Genomic DNA, 19308 nt, shown 5'->3' with positions numbered 1-19308 from the left:
GACAAAAACAAGAAATGGGGAAAGGATTCCCTATTTAATAAATGGTGCTGGGAAAATTGGCTAGCCATAAGTAGAAAGCTGAAACTGGATCCTTTCCTTACCCCTTATACGAAAATTAATTCAAGATGGATTAGAGACTTAAATGTTAGACCTAATACCATAAAAACCCTAGAAGAAAATCTAGGTAGTACCATTCAGGACATAGGCATGGGCAAGGACTTCATGTCTAAAACACCAAAAGCAACGGCAGCAAAAGCCAAAATTGACACATGGGATCTAATTAAACTAAAGAGCTTCTGCACAGCAAAAGAAACTACCATCAGAGTGAACAGGCAACCTACAGAATGGGAGAAGATTTTTGCAACCTACTCATCTGACAAAGGGCTAATATCCAGAATCTACAAAGAACTCAAACAATTTACAAGAAAAAAACAAACAACCCCATCAAAAAGTGGGGAAGGATATGAACAGACATTTCTCAAAAGAAGACATCCATACAGCCAACAGACACATGAAAAAATGCTCGTCATCACTCGCCATCAGAGAAATGCAAATCAAAACCACAATGAGATACCATCTCACACCAGTTAGAATGGCAATCATTAAGAAGTCAGGAAACAATAGATGTTGGAGAGGATGTGGAGAAATAGGAACACTTTTACACTGTTGGTGGGATTGTAAACTAGTTCAACCATTATGGAAAACAGTATGGCGATTCCTCAAGGATCTAGAACTAGATGTACCATATGACCCAGCCATCCCACTACTGGGTATATACCCAAAGGATTATAAATTACTCTACTACAAAGACACATGCACACGTATGTTTATTGCGGCACTATTCACAATAGCAAAGACTTGGAATCAACCCAAATGTCCATCTGTGACAGACTGGATTAAGAAAATGTGGCACATATACACCATGGAATACTATGCAGCCATCAAAAAGGATGAGTTTGCGTCCTTTGTAGGGACATGGATGCAGCTGGAAACCATCATTCTTAGCAAACTATCACAAGAAGAGAAAACCAAACACCGCATGTTCTCACTCATAGGTGGGAACTGAACAATGAGATCACTTGGACTCAGCAAGGGGAACATCACACACTGGGGCCTATCAGGGGGAGGGGGGAGGAGGGAGGGATTGCATTGGGGAGTTATACATGATATAAACGTTATGCACATGTACCCTAGAACTTAAAGTATAATAAAATAAATAAATAAATAAATAAAATAATAAATAAAATAATAAACATACAGAAATACCACCAAAATTATATAATAAACTATTTTTATTGAGGAAAAAAAAAAGAAAAAATCCTCCTACTTACATTCTTGAAATAGCTGTACATCTTGCTTGTACCCTGTAATCAGAGCTTATTCTCAGGAATTTCCTTGGCCTTCAGCATTTCAGATAAGATGATCTGACCAGGACAGATGTCTATCAAGGGCTATATCCTGCAGTGAACTTTGTTTCAAAGCAGTTTGTGTGGACTTCTGTCTTTAAAAACTCCTCTTTGTCCTGATTTTCCTCATGTGTGTGCTTATGATTTTCATGGCTTGTGTACCCTAAATTGCAACCCTTTTTTATTCCCAATTAAAATCTTTTGTTTTTAGAGAGCTTGTCTCTATGAGGTTTTTTCTTTAAAAAAAAAAAAAAAAGAAATATCTATCCACACTTTTCCCACAATACATTTTATCTCCCTAAGGAGGGCTTGGATGGTGGCAGAAGGTCCCTTGGGGCTGAATGTTCAGCATGGCATTCTCTTGGGAAGGCAGCTTTGGGTGCCATTTGGCCCCTAGACATATTTCTACCAATAATTGGATCAGGCCAGGTGTGGTGGCTTATGCCTGTAATCCCGGCACTATGGAAGGCTGAGGTGGGGGGCATCTCTTGAGTTGCAGACCAGCCTGGGCAACATAGCCAGACCCTGTCTCTACAAACAATACAAAAAATTAGCCAGGTATGGTGACATGCACCTGTAATCCCAGCTATTCAGGAAGCTGAGGCACGAGAATCATTGGAACCTGGGAGGCAGAAGTTGCACTGAGCTGAGATCACACCACTGCTCTCCAGCCTGAGATCACACCACTGTACTCCAGCCTGGGTGAGAGACTAAGACTGTCTCAAAAAAAAAAAAAAAAAAGAAGTGGATCAACTGGTCCTCAGATGCAGCTACAGCTGACTCTTTACACACTAAAGGAGCCAGCTGACTGATTCCAGCGACCTGTCATTCCATCATATTAGTGTAAGGAAGGGAATGAAATTAAAATATGGACTGTGATTGCATTCTGTAGCCCTTCCTTCCTTCCTTCCTTCCTTCCTTCCTTCCTTCCTTCCTTCCTTCCTTCCTCCCTCCCTCCCTCCCTTCCTTCCTTCCTTTCTTTTTTTTTGTTTTTGACAGAGTTTAACTCTTTCACCCAGGCTGGAGTGCAGTGGTACAATCTTGGCTCACTGCAACCTCTGCCCTCCAAGTTCAAATGATTCTCCTGCCTCAGCCTCCTGAGTAGCTGGGACTACAGGCGGCCGTCACCACAGCCGGCTAATTTTTGTGTTTTTAGTAGAGACGGAGTTTCGCCATGTTGGCCAGGGTGGTCTCTAACTCCTGACCTCAGGTAATCACCCTTGGCCTCCTAAAGTGCCGGGATTATAGGCATAAGCCACCATGCCTGGCCTGTAGCCATTAATTTCTGATTTTCCTCAACTGCCAGAGCACTCTTAAAAGGCCATAATTCTCCCAAATTATCAAGATCTCATTTGTTTCTTCTCTTTTTCCTTCTCTCCCCCAGTTATATTTTCTTGCTCTCTCTCTCTCTCTCCCCTCTAGTGCTAGCCATTGATATAAATTGGATAAGCATTTGTTTGTTATTTACACTAAAGCTTTTGAATCAAGCCAAAAATTAGGGTTGAATCAGGTAGTTCAAGTAACCCACATGTTGTGCAAGAAAAGACTGCAGGTTACAATAAAAATTTTCACATTTCACTCTCTTTCACATTTGCCTTCCACTACGCCCTTAGACCTTCTTCGGTGATGACCAGTTTCCCTGTGGCCCTGGATGAGCATAAGGGCAGTCTGTGTGTGGGATCCCTTCCCATTCACGCTCCACCCTGCTCTCAACCATGGTGAACTTGTATGGATTACATCAATATCCTCTGTGCCCTGTGGATTCTGGCTGGATGTGGGCAGTGGCGAGTTCCACAGGAAACAGAGGGACAGAAGAGAGTGAGGTCAGAGAATTTAATCTCCTGCCTCCCTCCCTATGAGGTCACTCCAGCTGGTGGCTGTGACCCTGGATGGAAGGTGATCGTCTCAAGGTGGTCTGCTCTTCGCAACTCTCCTTCCTTCTGGTAACCTCGCCCAGCATCCCTCTAGGTCGAGGGAGAAGTGGTGTTGGCTTCAGAGCTGCTAACCTGGATTCCTGTACCATCCCTCATGGTTCTCTCCTACAAACCTTTGCAAAGAAACCCATACTAGCAGAATTTGAGTGCATGCCCTCTGTGTTCTTCTAAGGCCCTCTTAGGGAATAGACAATTCTTTTTTTTTTTTTTTTTTTTTGAGACGGAGTCTCGCTCTGCCACCCAGGCTGGAGTGCAGTGGCCGGATCTCAGCTCACTGCAAGCTCCGCCTCCCGGGTTTACGCCATTCTCCTGCCTCAGCCTCCCGAGTAGCTGGGACTACAGGCGCCCGCCTCGTCGCCTGGCTAGTTTTTTTTGTATTTTTAAGTAGAGACAGGGTTTCACCGTATTAGCCAGGATGGTCTCGATCTCCTGACCTCGTGATCCGCCCGTCTCGGCCTCCCAAAGTGCTGGGATTACAGGCTTGAGCCACCGCGCCCGGCCGGGAATAGACAATTCTGCAGGCACTTTCGTTGCAAACAGAATCTCAGTGAAGAAATGGTAGCATCAGTCCAAGATATTAATCAACACAGCAATCTTCACTACAGGATGAGAACTGTTTTCCTTTTGCCCCAGGTAGGACATAGGCTGCCTCAGCCTTCCCTGCCTCAGGTGGGGAAGGGGCTGTGGCTGGCCCTGCTCTTTCCCACCTCACCTGTTCCCTGCGGTTTTCATTTCTGCCTAGCTTGAGATGGGGAAGGTGGGGGATAGGACAGTTTTCACTTTGATATGGTTTGGCTCTGTGTCCCCACCCAAATCTCAGCTTGAATCGCAATCTCCATGTGTTGAGGAAGGGGCCTGGTGGGAGGAATTGGATCATGGGGGCAGTTCCCCCAGGCTGTTCTCATGACAGTGAGTTCTCATGAGATCTGACAGTTTTAAAGTGTGGCACTTCCTCTTGGCTTGCTCTCTCTCTCTTGCTGCCACATAAGATGTGCTTTGCTTCCCCTTCACTTTCCGCCATGATTGTAGGTTTCCTGAGGCCTCCCCAGCCATGCAGAACTGTGAGTCAATCAAACCTCTTTCCTTTATAAATTACCCTGTCTTGAGTAGTTCTTTATAGCAGCATGAGAACAGACTAATACACACTTGATCTTGTTATAACTTTGTTTTGCACTCTTAGGTCAGGTCTAGTTAGAACTGACCCTCTCTCCTAGCCCCCTTGGGGACTCCCTGCACCTCCCAAATCCCAGGTGCATGCCCATGACCCACTGGGCAAGGCCTCATCTCAGGCCGGCTCTCCCTCTGCCCTGGTTCTCCAGGAGTGCTGTTCACACTTGACTGTCCACGGGGAGTCTTCGTGCTTTCAGGTTAGCTCCTTAGGCAGAAATTAAGACTCCAGGTGACATCCTGCCAGCAAAGTTCAGATCTGGCTGACAACCTACCTTGTTTGCCTTTGTTGTGCTATCAAAACACACGCAGCTTGACACTCCTGCAGGTCACCCTGTCCCCAAGTGCCTGGGAACCAACAGGTATGTAAGTGTCTCCTCAAAGTCTCTTGTCAGCCAACTTGATGCAAGAAGGCAGACACCCTCATCTTCTCTACTGGGGAGGGGATCTCCAAAGAGATCCTTCCAGTGACATCATCTTGGTCACCATTTTCTTCCTTCCTTTATATTCCCAAAGTGTGTGAGAGAGGTGTAAGAGAAGGAGGAAAACAGCTAGGCATGGTGGCCCATGCCTGTAATCCCAGCACTCTGGGAGGCCAAGGTGGGTTGATTACCTGAGGTCAGGAGTTCAAGACCAGCCTGGTCAACATGGTAAAACCCTGTCTCTACTAAAAATACAAAAATTAGCTGGGTGTGGTGGTGGGTGCCTGTAATCCCAGCTACTCGGGAGGCTGAGGTGGGAGAATCGCTTGAACCCGTGAGGTGGAGGTTGCAGTGAGCCGAGATCATGTCGCTGCACTCTAGTGTGGATGACAGAGTGAGACTGCAAAAAACAAAACAAAAAAAAAACAAACAAAAAAAAAAAACAAGAGGAAATCATCTCTCCTAAATCTATGCTGAAGATTCCTCCAGGAAGGAGGGCAATCTGTCTCACCCACACTTTGGTATCTCATTTTTACCTCATCTTGGAGTCTTAGTGGAAACCTCAATTGTTACATACATTTTTGGTTGCTAGTAAAAACAAAACAATTGAAACTGGCTTCCACAATAACTGGAACTGGTTGGCTAACACAACTGGAAGGATCTAGAGATTGGGTGCTGTTTCTCTGTGATTCCCTTACTCAGATTGGGAAAAACTGAACTTGACAAGGTCAAGTTTTTATTCTGAGCCAATCCCTATTGCTAGGGGAGCAGCATGGGTAGCCAGGGGTAGGTGCCATCCCCGCCCCAATCACTATGGAAGAGTCATGGTCATCCCTATTGATCGGGTTAAACCTATAGGGACTCATTCCTGGAACTGGTGGTGAAGAGTGGTGGAGATGGACTCAACCATATCCAAATCTCCTAGTTATATAACTAGGAGGTGTGGTGAGAATGTAGCTTAGGAAGCAACTATAACCACGAAATCTGAGGTCATCTTATTCAAGCATCTCATTTTGTCCACCCTCCATAAATATGATGATTTTGTGGTTAGCTGAGGTTTTTGTTTTTTTTTATTTTTTTGAGACAGGATCTCATTCTGTCACCCAGGCTGGAGTGCAATGGCATGATCACAGCTTACTGCAGCCTCAACCTGCCAAGCCCAACATCCTTCTGCCTCAGCCTCACAAGCAGCTGGGACTACAGGGGCACACCACCATGACTGGCTAATTTTTAAATCTTTGTAGAGACAGGGTTTCTCTGTGTTGCCCAGGTTGGTCTCAAACCCCCAGGGCTCAAGTGACTCTCTCGCCTCAGACTCCCAAAGTGCCGGGGTTACGGGCATGAGCCACCAAGGCTAGTCTTGTTTTTATATTCATAATATTAATACAAACACACTTGTGCCTATAGAGGAATTCCTTTTGCATCAGCCAACTTCTCCATGAGGTGCAGGAGTCATCATTCTTATAAACAATATGTTGAAGGATCATGAAAATGTTTCCATTTTTTTAATCAGGAGAAATAAATGAACTTATAGGTCTAAAAATGTTTTATGATATCATTTTAATATAATCATCTTCATAGCAATGTGACCATCAAATGAAATTTTTGTTAACTGTTTTATGGAGGGAAAGGCCTACCGAGGCAAAAATAGGGCCCCTGAAAGTCACCATGCAGCTCAGCCTTGTATTCCTTCTTTCCTAGGGCACCCTATCATAGAATTTAAGTATTGACAATAGGAACCCAAAGCCTGAGACAGGATGATCCTTTGAATCCCAAAGTAACTAGCCACTTACTTAAAGAACTCATGTGGATTGTATCAATGTTGCACCAGATATATTATGCTTGAAAACAACAGTCCAGGAAGGTCAGGCTTGGCTCCACAACAGCAGAAGGGGCAAAGTATGGTGACGCATGCCTGTAGTTCCAGCTACTTGGGAGGCTGAGGCAGGAGGATCGCTTGAGGCCAGGAGTTCGAGACCAGCCTGGGCAACATACTGAAACATCATCTCTGAAAACACAAAGGAAAAAAAGCAGAAGGAAGGAAGGGAATTCTATGGGTGAAAAAAAAAAAAAAGCCTAAATTATCTAAAGCATTTTCTTCCAGTAAGAAGCTGATTAACATGAGCATGCTGCACTAGGGTTTACAAAGTATCTTCATGAATATTAGAAAACTTGATCCTTATGAACAACTTGGTGTAGTACTGAAGAAACAGACTCCATTTACTCCATGAAGAATCAGACTCAGGGAAGGCAAACAGCCTTTTCCACAATTCCCTACACTGTTACTACCTTGTGGAGGGAGGGGTAAGTTAACCAGGACCACTGACTCCAAAGCTTTTGCTTTTTGCTAGTGGTTGTAAGTACTAAAATTGGAAGTACATTTACATAAATAGTTTATGCAACCAAGCAAAGTAGGCAGTGACTTGGGGGACACCCAGAGCGTAGTGGAAACAGAGGTAGGTCCTTGCAGGTAGCTTTCTTCCCAGGTATGCCACCAGGCTGTCTCTGGTGCAGCTGGCTGGTTCCCCATCAGCTTTCCCTCCTGACCTATGGTGTTTTAGGCAGAGGCTGGCTTTCTGGGGCAGCTGAGGAAATCTGTCCTTATCATCAAGAAGGGATGCTTCTTCCTTGCAAGGACGAATTATTCCTTGATCCAAGCAGCAGGGACACTTCCAGGCTTTCCAGGGGCATTGCTGCTTCCTCAACTTTTTCCTTGCAGTGACAGCCTGAGTGATCCGGGGCCCTTCCCAGGGTCTCATTCCAGGAATAGCAATGCGCAAAAGGACCCTGTGACGAGGGACTCCCCTATCCCCTTCCTTCTCCACTTCATGGAAAGGAGGCCCCCAGGAGCAGACAAAATAGAGCAGTGTTCATCAAAAGTGGAGCTGCTTATATGCAACTATAATTAGTCCATTTACAAAAAAGAAGAAAAGGGTGGTGGTCTGGCACAGTGGCTCACGTTTGTGATCCTGGCATTTTGGGAGGTCGAGGCGGGAAGATCGCTTAAGGCTAGGAGTTCGAGACTGGCAACATAGAAAGACTCCTCCCCGCCCCCCAAAAAAGGTTGGGCTGCCAATACTGACAGCGTGGGCAAGCCTAGGAGCTTGTTAGAAATGCAGATTCTCGGGCTAACCTGCTACCTGCTGAACCAGAGTCTGTGAAGATGGAGCCTGGCGATCTGTTTAAGAAGCTCGCCAGGTGGTTCTTAGACACTCAGGCTTGCAGCCCGTAACTTTCTCAGTGACGCTGCCCCTCCCACGGAAAGGAGTGAATAATCCTTAGGAAGACAAGCAAATAGGTCTGCAGCGTCAATTTCTTCAGGCTGGAAAACCTGACGCAGGCGCAGTGACTAACATGCCAGTCCCCGGGCGCACATCGCGCATGCGCACTAGAGGCCGCCCGCCGTCCGGCCCCTTCAAGCGTTTGCCCCTTCTCGGCCTCCGCCAACGCGCCCCGCCCCGCGCATGTGCAGCAGCGGTTTTTTCCCTTGGCGCTCTGGGGCGCGGGCGATTTGTAGGTAATGGCGGGCGTTAGGCCGCTGAGGTGTAGCGGAGGATGCGCTGGCGGCTGTGAGTGCGGCGACAAGGGCAAATGCAGCGACTCCTCGCTGTTGGGCAAGAGACTCTCCGAAGACTCTAGCCGCCACCAGCTGCTGCAGAAGTGGGCGAGCATGTGGAGCTCCATGAGCGAAGACGCGTCGGTGGCCGACACGGAGAAGGCGCGGCTCGAGGAGGCGGCGGCTGCGGAGGAGAGGCCGCTGGTGTTCCTGTGCAGCGGCTGTCGGCGGCCGCTGGGCGACTCGCTGAGCTGGGTGGCCAGCCAGGAGGACACCAACTGCATCCTGTTGCGCTGTCAGTTGGGTCGAGCTGGGCATGGGGGCGTGGGGTCGCTTTCTTCCAGGTGTGCCGCGCCGGGGCGGCCCCGTAGGAGGCAGGGGCTCCTTGGCGCTGTCCAGGGACTTTAAGAGCAAAAGGTCTGAGAGTGTGAGCTGTCGCAGGAAAAGGGGAGGAGGGTCACCCCTCCACTTTGGTTCTTGGGCGACTGGTTCTGTTCTGGGGTCCCTGATCCCAGAAGAGCAGCGGTTGAGTCAGCATCATCGTGAGCATTACTCAGAAACAAAGGGCAACAGAGAATAACACTTTTAAAAACCCTAAAAAAAGAGAAACAAATGGTCAACTAGACTGTAAGCACTTGAGGTGCAGCCAGTACTGTTACTCCCCACAGAAATTAGCGGGCTGTGTGTATCAGCGGATACCTCTACAGTCTCCAGTGACAGAGCCGCAGAGCTGACGGAACACAGTGCTATGGGGAAGAAAGGGAAGGAAATTTGCCATAGAAGCACCACCAACCTCATCAAAATTGGCGAGGAAGGAGGACGTAGCAAAAGAGTTCAGAAGAAGGCAGGAATTAGTTTCTCATCCTGGTCCTAGCAGTTACCTCTGTTTTTTCCACTGTTCCCTCATTTTGCTATTTTTACAATATTTAGGGATAAAGTGGTTCACATATTTTTTCTGAATTGGTGTAAAAATGGCTGTTGTTTTGGATTGTGGTTTTTCAAGATGAGGTTTTTCCTCTCTTTGAATACTGTAAGTGTTTCGATGGCAGAAATTCACCACCGGCTTATCGACGTTTCTGGAACGTTTTCCTTGGTGTAATACTGGGAATAAAGGAGCACACCAGTGTCCCCTAGTCAACTGAAAGTTGAGATAAACTCTTTGCACCTCTTAAAATCAAACTAGGCCAAGCGCGGTGGCTCAGACCTATAATCCCAGCACTTTGGGAGGCTGAAATGGGCGGATCACGAGATCAGGAGATTGAGACTATCCTGGCCAACATGTGAAACCCCGTCTCTACTGAAAATGCAACAATTCCAGACCACCCTCGCCAAAGCCAAAAATTAGCCGGGCATGGTGGTGTGCGCTCGTAATCCCAGCTACTCGGGAGGCTGAGGCAGGAGAATCGCTTGAATCGGGGAGGAGGAGGTTGCAGTGGGCCGAGATTGCGCCACTGCACTCCAGCCTGGCAACAGAGCTAGACCTCCATCTCAAAAAAAAAAAAAAAAAAAAAAACCCAGGCAGATTTTTGATCCAGTAGGAAAAGCTCTTTGTTTGAATGAGTTTACCTTGTTTGCATCTTTTTAAGAAATAACATGTTTGGTGGTACCTCTTCCATTTTATTTGTGCTTTGTTTCGATAATATCTTCTACCATGTGGGCTCTTTTCTTTGTTTTGCTTTACTTACAGAAAGACTGTTATTTTTGTTAATTTTTATATTAGTAGTTTTTAAATTTAAAGCATAGTTTTAAAATAGTAAACATAGTTTAAAGAACTATACATTTTTTGATTTATCAGATTTAGATAATAGGATTTAACATCTCCCTGCTCCCCAACGCCATAAAGACAAACATGATTTCGGATTCATTTCCATTCCTTCCTTACCCAATTTGAGTTAGTTTAATTATTTTCATTTTGTTAAGGTTTATACATTTACATTCTGTACATTTACATTCTGTTGTAGCCATAACACAGCCTTACTATGATTTTTTAAAATAGGGTTAGTTATTTAATAGGTTATTTTTTAAATAGGGTTATAGTGGGTTAACAGCCCTCTGTTGCCCAGGCTAGAGTACAGTGGCACAATCATAGCTCACTGTAACCTTGAACACCTGCTCAAACTATCCTCCCAGCTCAGCTTCCCAAGTAGTTTGGGACAACAGACACAAACTAACACCTGGCTAATTTTTAAATTTTTTGTAGAGACAGAGTCTTGCTATGTTGCTCAGGCTGATCTCAAACTCCTGGCCCCAAGCAATCCCCTGCTTCGACCTCCTAAAGTGCTAGGATTACAGATGTGAGTTACAGCACCCGATCCTATAATGTTATTTTTTTTCCCAACTCCAGTACTCATTAAGAAAGCTTCTTAATAGCTTTTTCATTCCTGAGTTGTTTGATTAATCTGTAGTGCTCCCCACGTCCACATCTCCAAGAAAATTTCAAGTTTATGTGCTTGAAAATATTTTCCTGTTTTCATACGTGAATGCTAGCTTGGCTGCAGGTACAGTTCTTGGTCATGCTCTTTGCTTTTGATAGGTGCTGAGCAGCTGGTGCAAAATCCTTGAGACTAGAGTATGGTCAAAGAGAATAAAGATAAGATTTAGGGAGGAAGGAAGAGACCAGAAACTGCAAGGCATTGTAGTCTGTTCTAAAGAGTAATAATCTGTTCTAGTAAGTACATTATTATGCTAGCTTAGGCAGGGGAGTAATATGACCCTGCATTTTCTTTGGAGAAAGCATTGAAGGAGGAACAAGTATGGAAGTGGGGAGGTCAGTGAAGAGCCAGGGCAGTAGTCCAGGCAAGAGGTAGTGCTGGTTGTTTGGGGGCTGGAGTGAGGTTTGTGAGGTAAAATCGATGGAATGGATCAGTGGAGTAGATATGGGGGAGCAAGATGAGGAGATGAAGAATGAAGGATGACACCCTGGTTTCTGATTTCAGCAAACAGGTGGATGGAGTTTACAGAGTTAAGGTAGACTATAGGAGGCCATGAAATGAAGAGTCTGTTTTGGCCATTTTAGGTCTGATGTCCCTTCTTCATTTCTCTTCACCCTCTACCCTGTCCTTTAGTGTGTCCTAGACCTGGATTCTTTGGGAATATTTGCTGCTGCCTCTGGAGTCCAGCAGTGACCTGTGTCCAAGTCATTGTTTGAGTAAAAGATGTGTGGCTGGGATCTTGAGGACCCTCTCAGTTTCTTTTAGAGAAATGGGCCCTGTGTTTGAAATCTGGAGATATATGTGTTGGCTGTTTGCATCTTCCTAGTTTTGGAACCCATTTTCACTAACTGGCAGATAGTTCTTTGCAGTCTGTGATTTGAGATTCTAATGGTTCCAGGTTTACTGTGGAATGAATTTTTCCTTCTAATTTTAGCCATTCTATTAATGTTAGTGGTTTTCAGGGAAAGGGAGTAAATAACCTTCTAAAATTTTTCTTAAATTTTTATTTAAACATTTTTTTGAAGATGGAGTCTCGTTATGTTGTCCAGGCTGACCTCGAACTCCTGGCCCCAGGCCGTCCTCTCACCTTGGCCTCCCAAAGTGTTGGGATGACAGGTGTGAGCCACTGCACCTGGTTGGAAATAACTCTTATTCTGCCATCTTTTCCCAGAAGAGCCCAGTACATTTCATTTTGAACCACTGTTGTGTGTGTTTGACTTTGGGCTTATTTTTTGTCCTTCAAGTTCTAAAATGTTGGATTAGAAATTGTCTGCATATATATTATAATGAACCACATTAATAAATTATTGTTATTTTCTCTGTTTCTAGGTGTTTCCTGTAATGTTTCTGTGGATAAGGAACAGAAGTTATCCAAACGTGAAAAGGAAAATGGTTGGTGAGTAAAACTGTATATGAATATGTTAGAGAATTTTTTTTTTAAATAAAAATCTTTAAAAGGTCATTACTAGTAGTAAGATTACTTGGGATAAAACTTTCCGTGATAGTAAAAAATCAGTCATTTGCATTTATCAGTTCTCGTTTTGCTTTTTCTATATCCTGTTTTAGAAAGTATGTCAGTTCTTGAGTGGTTGTGGTCACCTTTAAATATTGAAAAGTTAGAGTTTCCAGATTTCTAAAAGCATAGTCTGACACTCCCTTTTTGGATCTTTGGGCTTGGTGCTGAAGAAAATCGAAAATAAAAATAGAAAAAGAAGGTTGGGCGCGGTGGCTCACGCCTGTAATCCCAGCACTTTGGGAGGCCAAGGTGGGCAGATCACTGGGAGTCAGGAGTTTGAGACCAGCCTGGCCAACATGGCACAACCCCATCTCTACTAAAAATACAAAAATTAGCCGGGTATGGTGGCACATGCCTGTAATCCCAGCTACTCAGGATGCTGAGACAGGAGAATCACTTGAACCAGGGAGGCAGAGGTTGCAGGGAGCCAGGATCACCACTGCACTCCAGCCTGGGCAACAGATCAAGACTCAGTCTTGAAAAAAAAAAAAAAGAAAATAGCTGTATTATAAAATCTCAATGTTAAAGAGTGCCTTAGGCTAATGCTGCCCACCTTTCTCGTGTTATGGCACACATAAAATGCTGCTGTCACATATACAGCCTATTGGGGTAAACAGATAAGGCTGTTTGTGGTAAGAGCAAACAACGCAGGAGCCCCAGCAATCTGAGGCCCTGTGTGGCCACTTTAAGGGTTGAGGGGACAAATGTCTTGCCATACCTGCCACCCATGTACCATAGTGACACCTGAGCAAACTGAGTGGGAAGTGCTGTCCTATGTAATTGTTGCTCCAAATGTAAACTGTATCTTATACTTGCATATGAAATAACTTTTGGTGGTACACAGTTAAACAAAAATTAATTATATATATATTTTATGTATATTAAAAATCCTGGCTTTTCATTTTTAGTGATGTTAGAGTATCCTATCAAATAAAGTATATTTCAATTAAAAAAAGTTAACTCTGTGCACTTACGACCAAATACCTCCTGATGACCCCACCTCCTAATACCATCACATTAGGAGCTACCGTTTCAACTGATACATTTGGTGGGGGACAGAAACATTCAATACTTAGTTGCTCCTAAAACCCTTTTAATTTCTTGAGCGATGGGGTGATAAGGGTATCTTTTGTTACCATGTTTGGTCTTAGTCACCAGTTCTGACAGAAGAGCTTCTGAGATGCTTGGAATCTCTGGAGTGATGATGATGTCGTTTTGAATCCTAATGAGATTACTGTGGCTGGGGGGCTTCTAGGTAGCTTAAGGATTGGGGGCCAGAAGGACCAAGGCATGATTAGAGGGTTGGAAGTTTCAGCCCTTCCCCAACCTCTTCTCCCACCTCTGTGGAGGGGAGAGGGGCTAGAGATTATCAGCAATGATTTAATTGATCATGCCTGTGTTAAAAGACCTCCCAAAACCCCACAGGTTTTAGAGAACTTCCAGGTTGGTGAATATGAGATGCCGGGTGTACCTAGAAAGGTGTTGGAAGCTCTGTGTCCTCCTTCTGTAACCTTTGCCCTATGTGTCTCTTCCATAAAAAGTAAAAAAAAAAAAAAAAGTTTCTCCATTTAAGATAAATTAGTAACAGTACAAGTAGTTTGTGAATGTGACAAAAATTGTGGTGCTGGCATGCAGGCCATAAAAAGTTGGAAAACCCAGGCTCAGATCATTTCTCATTTGGTAGTTGAAGAAAGTTAGGCCTAGGGAGGCTAGAACTTTGCTAAGGTCACAGGACGAATTAGCAGTAAGAGCTAGGACTATACTTGTTATCCTTCCTTACTGCCTTCAAAGTGCTTTTTCTACCCCACTTCCTAGCTCTAGCCATTTTGATGTCACCATCATTTTTGTTCTATTTGTGTACTACCTACCAACTGTGCTATTACATACTAAATTTTTTAAATTAAATCAACTCAAAATTTTTATTTAAATTTATCTTAAAAGAATTCTTTTTACTATCATAAATATATACTTGCCATAACTAGAAAGTAACTCTGGAGATAATTACAGTGAAAACAATTGTTATTAGTTCTAGCTGAGATATTGTTGCCTGGCTGGTTCTCTGCCTGAGGTCTGTTCTCTTACTATTAAAAGATTTGCAACTATGAGACAAGTGTCAAAGACAGTCTAGCACCAAACAGAGACTTTCTTTTTTTTTCTAATCAGGATTGATAGAGAATTCACTCTCTTTGATCCAGAGTTATTAATACTGTTTGTTTGTATCACCTAAACCCATCGATTAGACTGCCTTCAGTTGTCTTGGACTTCACTAGGGTTGTGTGCTCCACACTCCCTTATTGCTTTGGGATGCTTGTGAATTTTTTGATAGGCCCATCCTGTGAAATACCTGCCTGAGCCATTCTGCTGATGGTCAGCAAGAGCACTGAGGGCTTTAGAAATATGTTGTGAAGGTAGCAGTGCTGTTTTCTCTCTTAAGTCTGACTTTGTCCTTTGTTGCGGATCTTACAATCGGATTATTCCTTGTCTAACATTACCTTACGATTGTTGGCACTGCCTTCTCAATGTCAGTGTTCAATGACAAGGGTGAATTCTGGCCAAATTCTTTCCAACTGTGAAAGCAGAAAGATGCTGCCTTAATAGTAGCTACCATCTCTTTATTGTTCCACAAGATGATTCTAGAAGTGTGAATGGGTTTTTTCCTATTTTTGGTGATGTTTAGGTTGATTTTGATAACTCGGGATAAAAGAGTCTTATTCATGGCTCAGTGTGTTTGGGGAGTTCAAGCCTCTGGTTTCTCTGAGTGTCCTTGGCTGATGACATTAGATATTAGTTTGCAATCTTGGTAATGGTGTGAGGCGGTCTCGTAATGGTAATGAGGTTTGATATATAGCATGGAGGTTTGCCTGTTCACTGTGAGTAATTTAAGTGGGATTTACTGACATACTTTTATATTTCTTATATAAAAACTTATACAAGCTGGCTGGGTGTAGTGGCTCCTGCAGTAATCTCAGCACTTTGGGAGGCCAAGGTAGAAGATTGCTTGAGGCTAGGAGTTCGAGACCAGCCTGGGCAACATAGTGAGACTATTTCTACTATAAAACGAAAGTATAGAAACTTATAAAAGCCTGTAGACACTTAATATGTAATCATGGCATATTATCCAGCTAATCACATCATCAGTGAGAATTCATGACTTAATCAGGTGGTCATCCATTTTGTTCTTTGATCCATATGTTGCTGTAATAATTAACAGTGCCTCAGTATCTGTAAGTAAACAATGATGTAGTCTATAATCTGTGAGTCTTGGGTAGCTCCCTTTGGCTTGATAGCAGGAATGGATATTTCATGATTACAAGTGTTTCATGTACTGAGTAGGAGATAATACTTTTGCAATAATAATGGATTGTGGTGTATGTTTTACTACTGTGGTCACTACTGGATTGAAATCTCCAGTCATCACTTTGCTGTGTGTTGTTGGAGTGGCAATTTTAGTGTATTTATAGAATGGTAAATTTGGATGGGTCAGTTCAACAAGGCGTTTGGGAGACAGTGGATTTTAAGCCAGGTTTTAAGGAGACATGAATAGGCTTTAGGGGAGGGTATATTCAAGTGTGTGGAACCTGAGTTGAGAGGTAACTAGAATGAAGGAACCATTGCATGGGTTGTCATATAACTTTAGAGTCTTTTTTTTTTTTTTTAATTAAGCCAAACAGTATTACCTTCCACTAGTGCAGAGTTTGGTAAACTATGGCCCATGGGGCAGGCACTCATTTGTGAATACGAGTTTATTGGAACACAGATTATTCAGTTAGTATTGTCTATAGGTGCTTTGTTTTACAATGACAGAGGTGAGTAGTGACAGACACCATATGGCTGGCAAGCCTAAAATATTTATTCTCCACTTTGTTACATTAGTACCAGATTGAGGAATTTATATTCTAGAAAAACACCACCTCAGTATCCTCTCGTCACTTTTTTGTATGTCCCTTGTTATTTGATACTTAAGGCATTGTGACTTGGAGATGACTGTTTTTACATTTTTATTGTAAATATATTACTATCATTTTTTCCTATCCTTTATGTATGACCTAGTGTGGTCAGAATAGCATACTTTAGAAACTGAAGTGTTTATGGATTTTAACAGTGAGATTTTTATTATAATGAGTTGCTACTTCGTTTCCTAAAGCAAGACGTTTCTTTATTGCAGCATCCTTGAGACTCTGTACTGTGCGGGGTGCTCACTCAATCTTGGCTACGTGTACAGATGCACGCCCAAGAATCTTGATTACAAGAGAGACTTGTTTTGCCTCAGTGTTGAAGCCATTGAAAGGTAAGTTTGATATATAAATGTTTACCTCACAACTGGTGTTTCAGAAAGTTAAGTTTGCAGAGAAATTGGCATGGAAGTGTCGGAACTGAATCAATACTGTTTGGTTAAATATATTTTCAAGTAATGATTTCTAACAAGCCAGTAATTTTTTTTTTTTTTTTTTGCTTTGACCTGCTTCTTTATTTGGTATTGGAAAAGTCAGACGCTCTAAATTGTAGGAGAAAACACTGTGAGGAATTTTTTTGGAATAAAAGTATATTCAGTTTTTAAAAATTGAATGTAGTTTAGTAGGATTTTGCCCCCCGCCCCCAGCTTTTTATTTTCATTTCTTTTAAAACTTATTTTTTTAAGATATGGGGTCTCACTCTGTCACCCAGGCTGGAGTGCAGTGCTGTGGTCATAGCTTTCTGCATCCTTGAACTCCTGGGCTCCAGCGATCCTCCTACCTCAGCCTCCCAGGTCGCTAAGACAGCAGGTATATTGCCCGGGGTCTTGTGTTGCCCAGGCTGGTTTCAAACTCCTAGCCTCACATGATCCTTCTGTCTCAGCCTCCTGAATAGCTGGGAACAAGTGCATGCCACCACACCAAGCTTGTATTTTAACCTTGTACTGTACGTCAGTTATGTTTTAGGGTCCTCTGAAAAGCAAATTGTGTCAGAAGATAAAGAGCTTTTTAATCTTGAAAGCAGAGTTGAAATAGAAAAGTCTCTAACACAGGTAATTTTGTTCTGTACATTTTATATCTTTGTATGAACAATTTGTCAGTGAAGAAGTGCTCCCCCACAAGCGATAATTCTCATAACGTCATCTGTCTTGATCGCAGGAAGAGTGTGCCTGTTTCATTTCAGGTGTTAGTAAAGTTGATTTTTGGGGAACTCAAATGAAGCTAAAACTTAATCAACAAAATAATAAGGAAGACATTTCATGACAAAATCAAAACTATATATTCTAATTTTGCTAAGCTAGAAATACATCTTTGATTCAAATCAGTATTTTGTTTGCTTCAATTCTTGTGGTATAAATAGCCTTGTTGTTGGATGTTAACATTTTGTTATGGCCAGATAGGTGAGATGGTGATGATTGTATAAAAGAGATGTGGATTGTAGGTTAAGAACTACTGTTTATCAATAAAGCATAAAGAATTATGCTTTATTTAAAAAAATTTATGCCTGCAAATAGTTTTGGTAAACACTGAATATCTACCATGTAATGTATGACATATCCAAAATTGCATTAAGTATATATCTTAATTATTTTTAACCATGTATAATTTTAAATGATATGTGTGTTTAATTTTTTATTTTTTCAATTCAATAGATGGAAGATGTCTTGAAAGCATTACAAATGAAGCTGTGGGAGGCCGAATCAAAATTGTCCTTTGCCACTTGTAAAAGCTGAACTCTAGTCTGTGTCCTCCATTCTGCCCCCGCCCTTCCTCCCCTTATTTGTTAAATGAAGCAACATAGTGAGACGACATCTCTACAAAAAAAAAAAAAAAATTAGCCAGGCATGCGAAACGCTGAGGTGGGAGGATCACTTGAGCTTGGGAGGTCGAGGCTGCAGTGAGCCTTGATCATGCCACTACTGCATTCCAGCCTGGGCGACAGACTGAGACCTTGTCCCCCCCTCCCCCAAAAAAGACCCCAAAATTGTAGAATTACTTTTAGAGTTATATTTTATGGTAAAGAAGTGATTGTTTCTCAAAATCCCATTTTAAAGCCGTTTTATGGTACTTGTTGGAATTGGGACTTAGGAGTTTTGATTTTGATGAGAAACTGGGATGATTTTCTGAACTTTTTTTCCTCTGTATCACATTTATTTACTATTTTTAAAACCTTTATTTGACCTTTAACACTTGGGACAATATTTATTATAAATGATAAGAAAAATCTTAGAAGTTTTTCTACCCACAGTGTCATGGAATTTTCTCTGAAAACTAATGCATAAAGTTCCCTAGAGAAATTGGTCAGAATGATCTGTCAGAACCATTTGAAAACTTGCTCAAGAGCAGTCACATATATAGTAGGATTTTACATTTTCCTGCTGTGTACTACTATATGCTTAAAAAACCTGGAGGAATACTTACCAAAGAGGAGTAGCCATCTCTGAGGGTGGGATACTGGGGGAGTTTTTGGTTTTTCTGTGTTCTATCATGTAAAACTTCTGTAGTATGTATTTTTATAATTGAAGAGAATAAAGATGAAAACAAAGTGCTTTAAGATTGATTTTTACAAACTGAATTATATTTAATTGAGATCAGAAATCCTGGTGCTGTGAAAGCCACACATTAGCGTGGCATTGTGGAAGGCCTGCTCAGGAATATAAAGGTAACCCCAAATTTCCCCAGACCCCTTTGTTTCTGGGTGTGAGTGAGGTCACAAAACAGTACCCAGTGGTACGTGTAACTCAGCTTGTGCTCAGAAGTTCCCTGATTATTTGTGAGGATACTAAAGTTCTCAGAGCAAAAGGTCCTAAGTCACACTGACTGGATCCTGCAGGATTCTTGTGTTCTTTTTGAGATTGTTGACAACCTCAGTTAAAGTTGAGTGAGTCCTCTAGGTGTTCTCTCTCACAGACTCCTCTCCCA

General features: G+C 42.7%; 1 protein-coding gene across 1 annotated transcript; it reads left to right on the top strand.

The window, feature by feature from the left end:
* The first annotated feature begins 8310 nt into the window (after window positions 1–8310).
* On the top strand, window positions 8311–18934 carry MIS18A (MIS18 kinetochore protein A). The gene is made up of 5 exons (XM_033232304.1): window positions 8311–8780; window positions 12247–12313; window positions 16599–16721; window positions 17342–17438; window positions 18039–18934. Exons 1-5 carry the CDS (start codon window positions 8450–8452, stop codon window positions 18117–18119), a joined length of 699 nt encoding a protein of 232 aa, XP_033088195.1. The 5' UTR covers window positions 8311–8449; the 3' UTR covers window positions 18120–18934.
* Window positions 18935–19308: the final 374 nt, after the last annotated feature.

Source organism: Trachypithecus francoisi, unplaced genomic scaffold (genome assembly GCF_009764315.1).
Source record: "Trachypithecus francoisi isolate TF-2019V2 unplaced genomic scaffold, Tfra_2.0 Lachesis_group14, whole genome shotgun sequence".
Taxonomy (NCBI): Eukaryota; Metazoa; Chordata; class Mammalia; order Primates; family Cercopithecidae; genus Trachypithecus; species Trachypithecus francoisi.
This window is presented reverse-complemented; position numbering and strand designations above follow the sequence as displayed.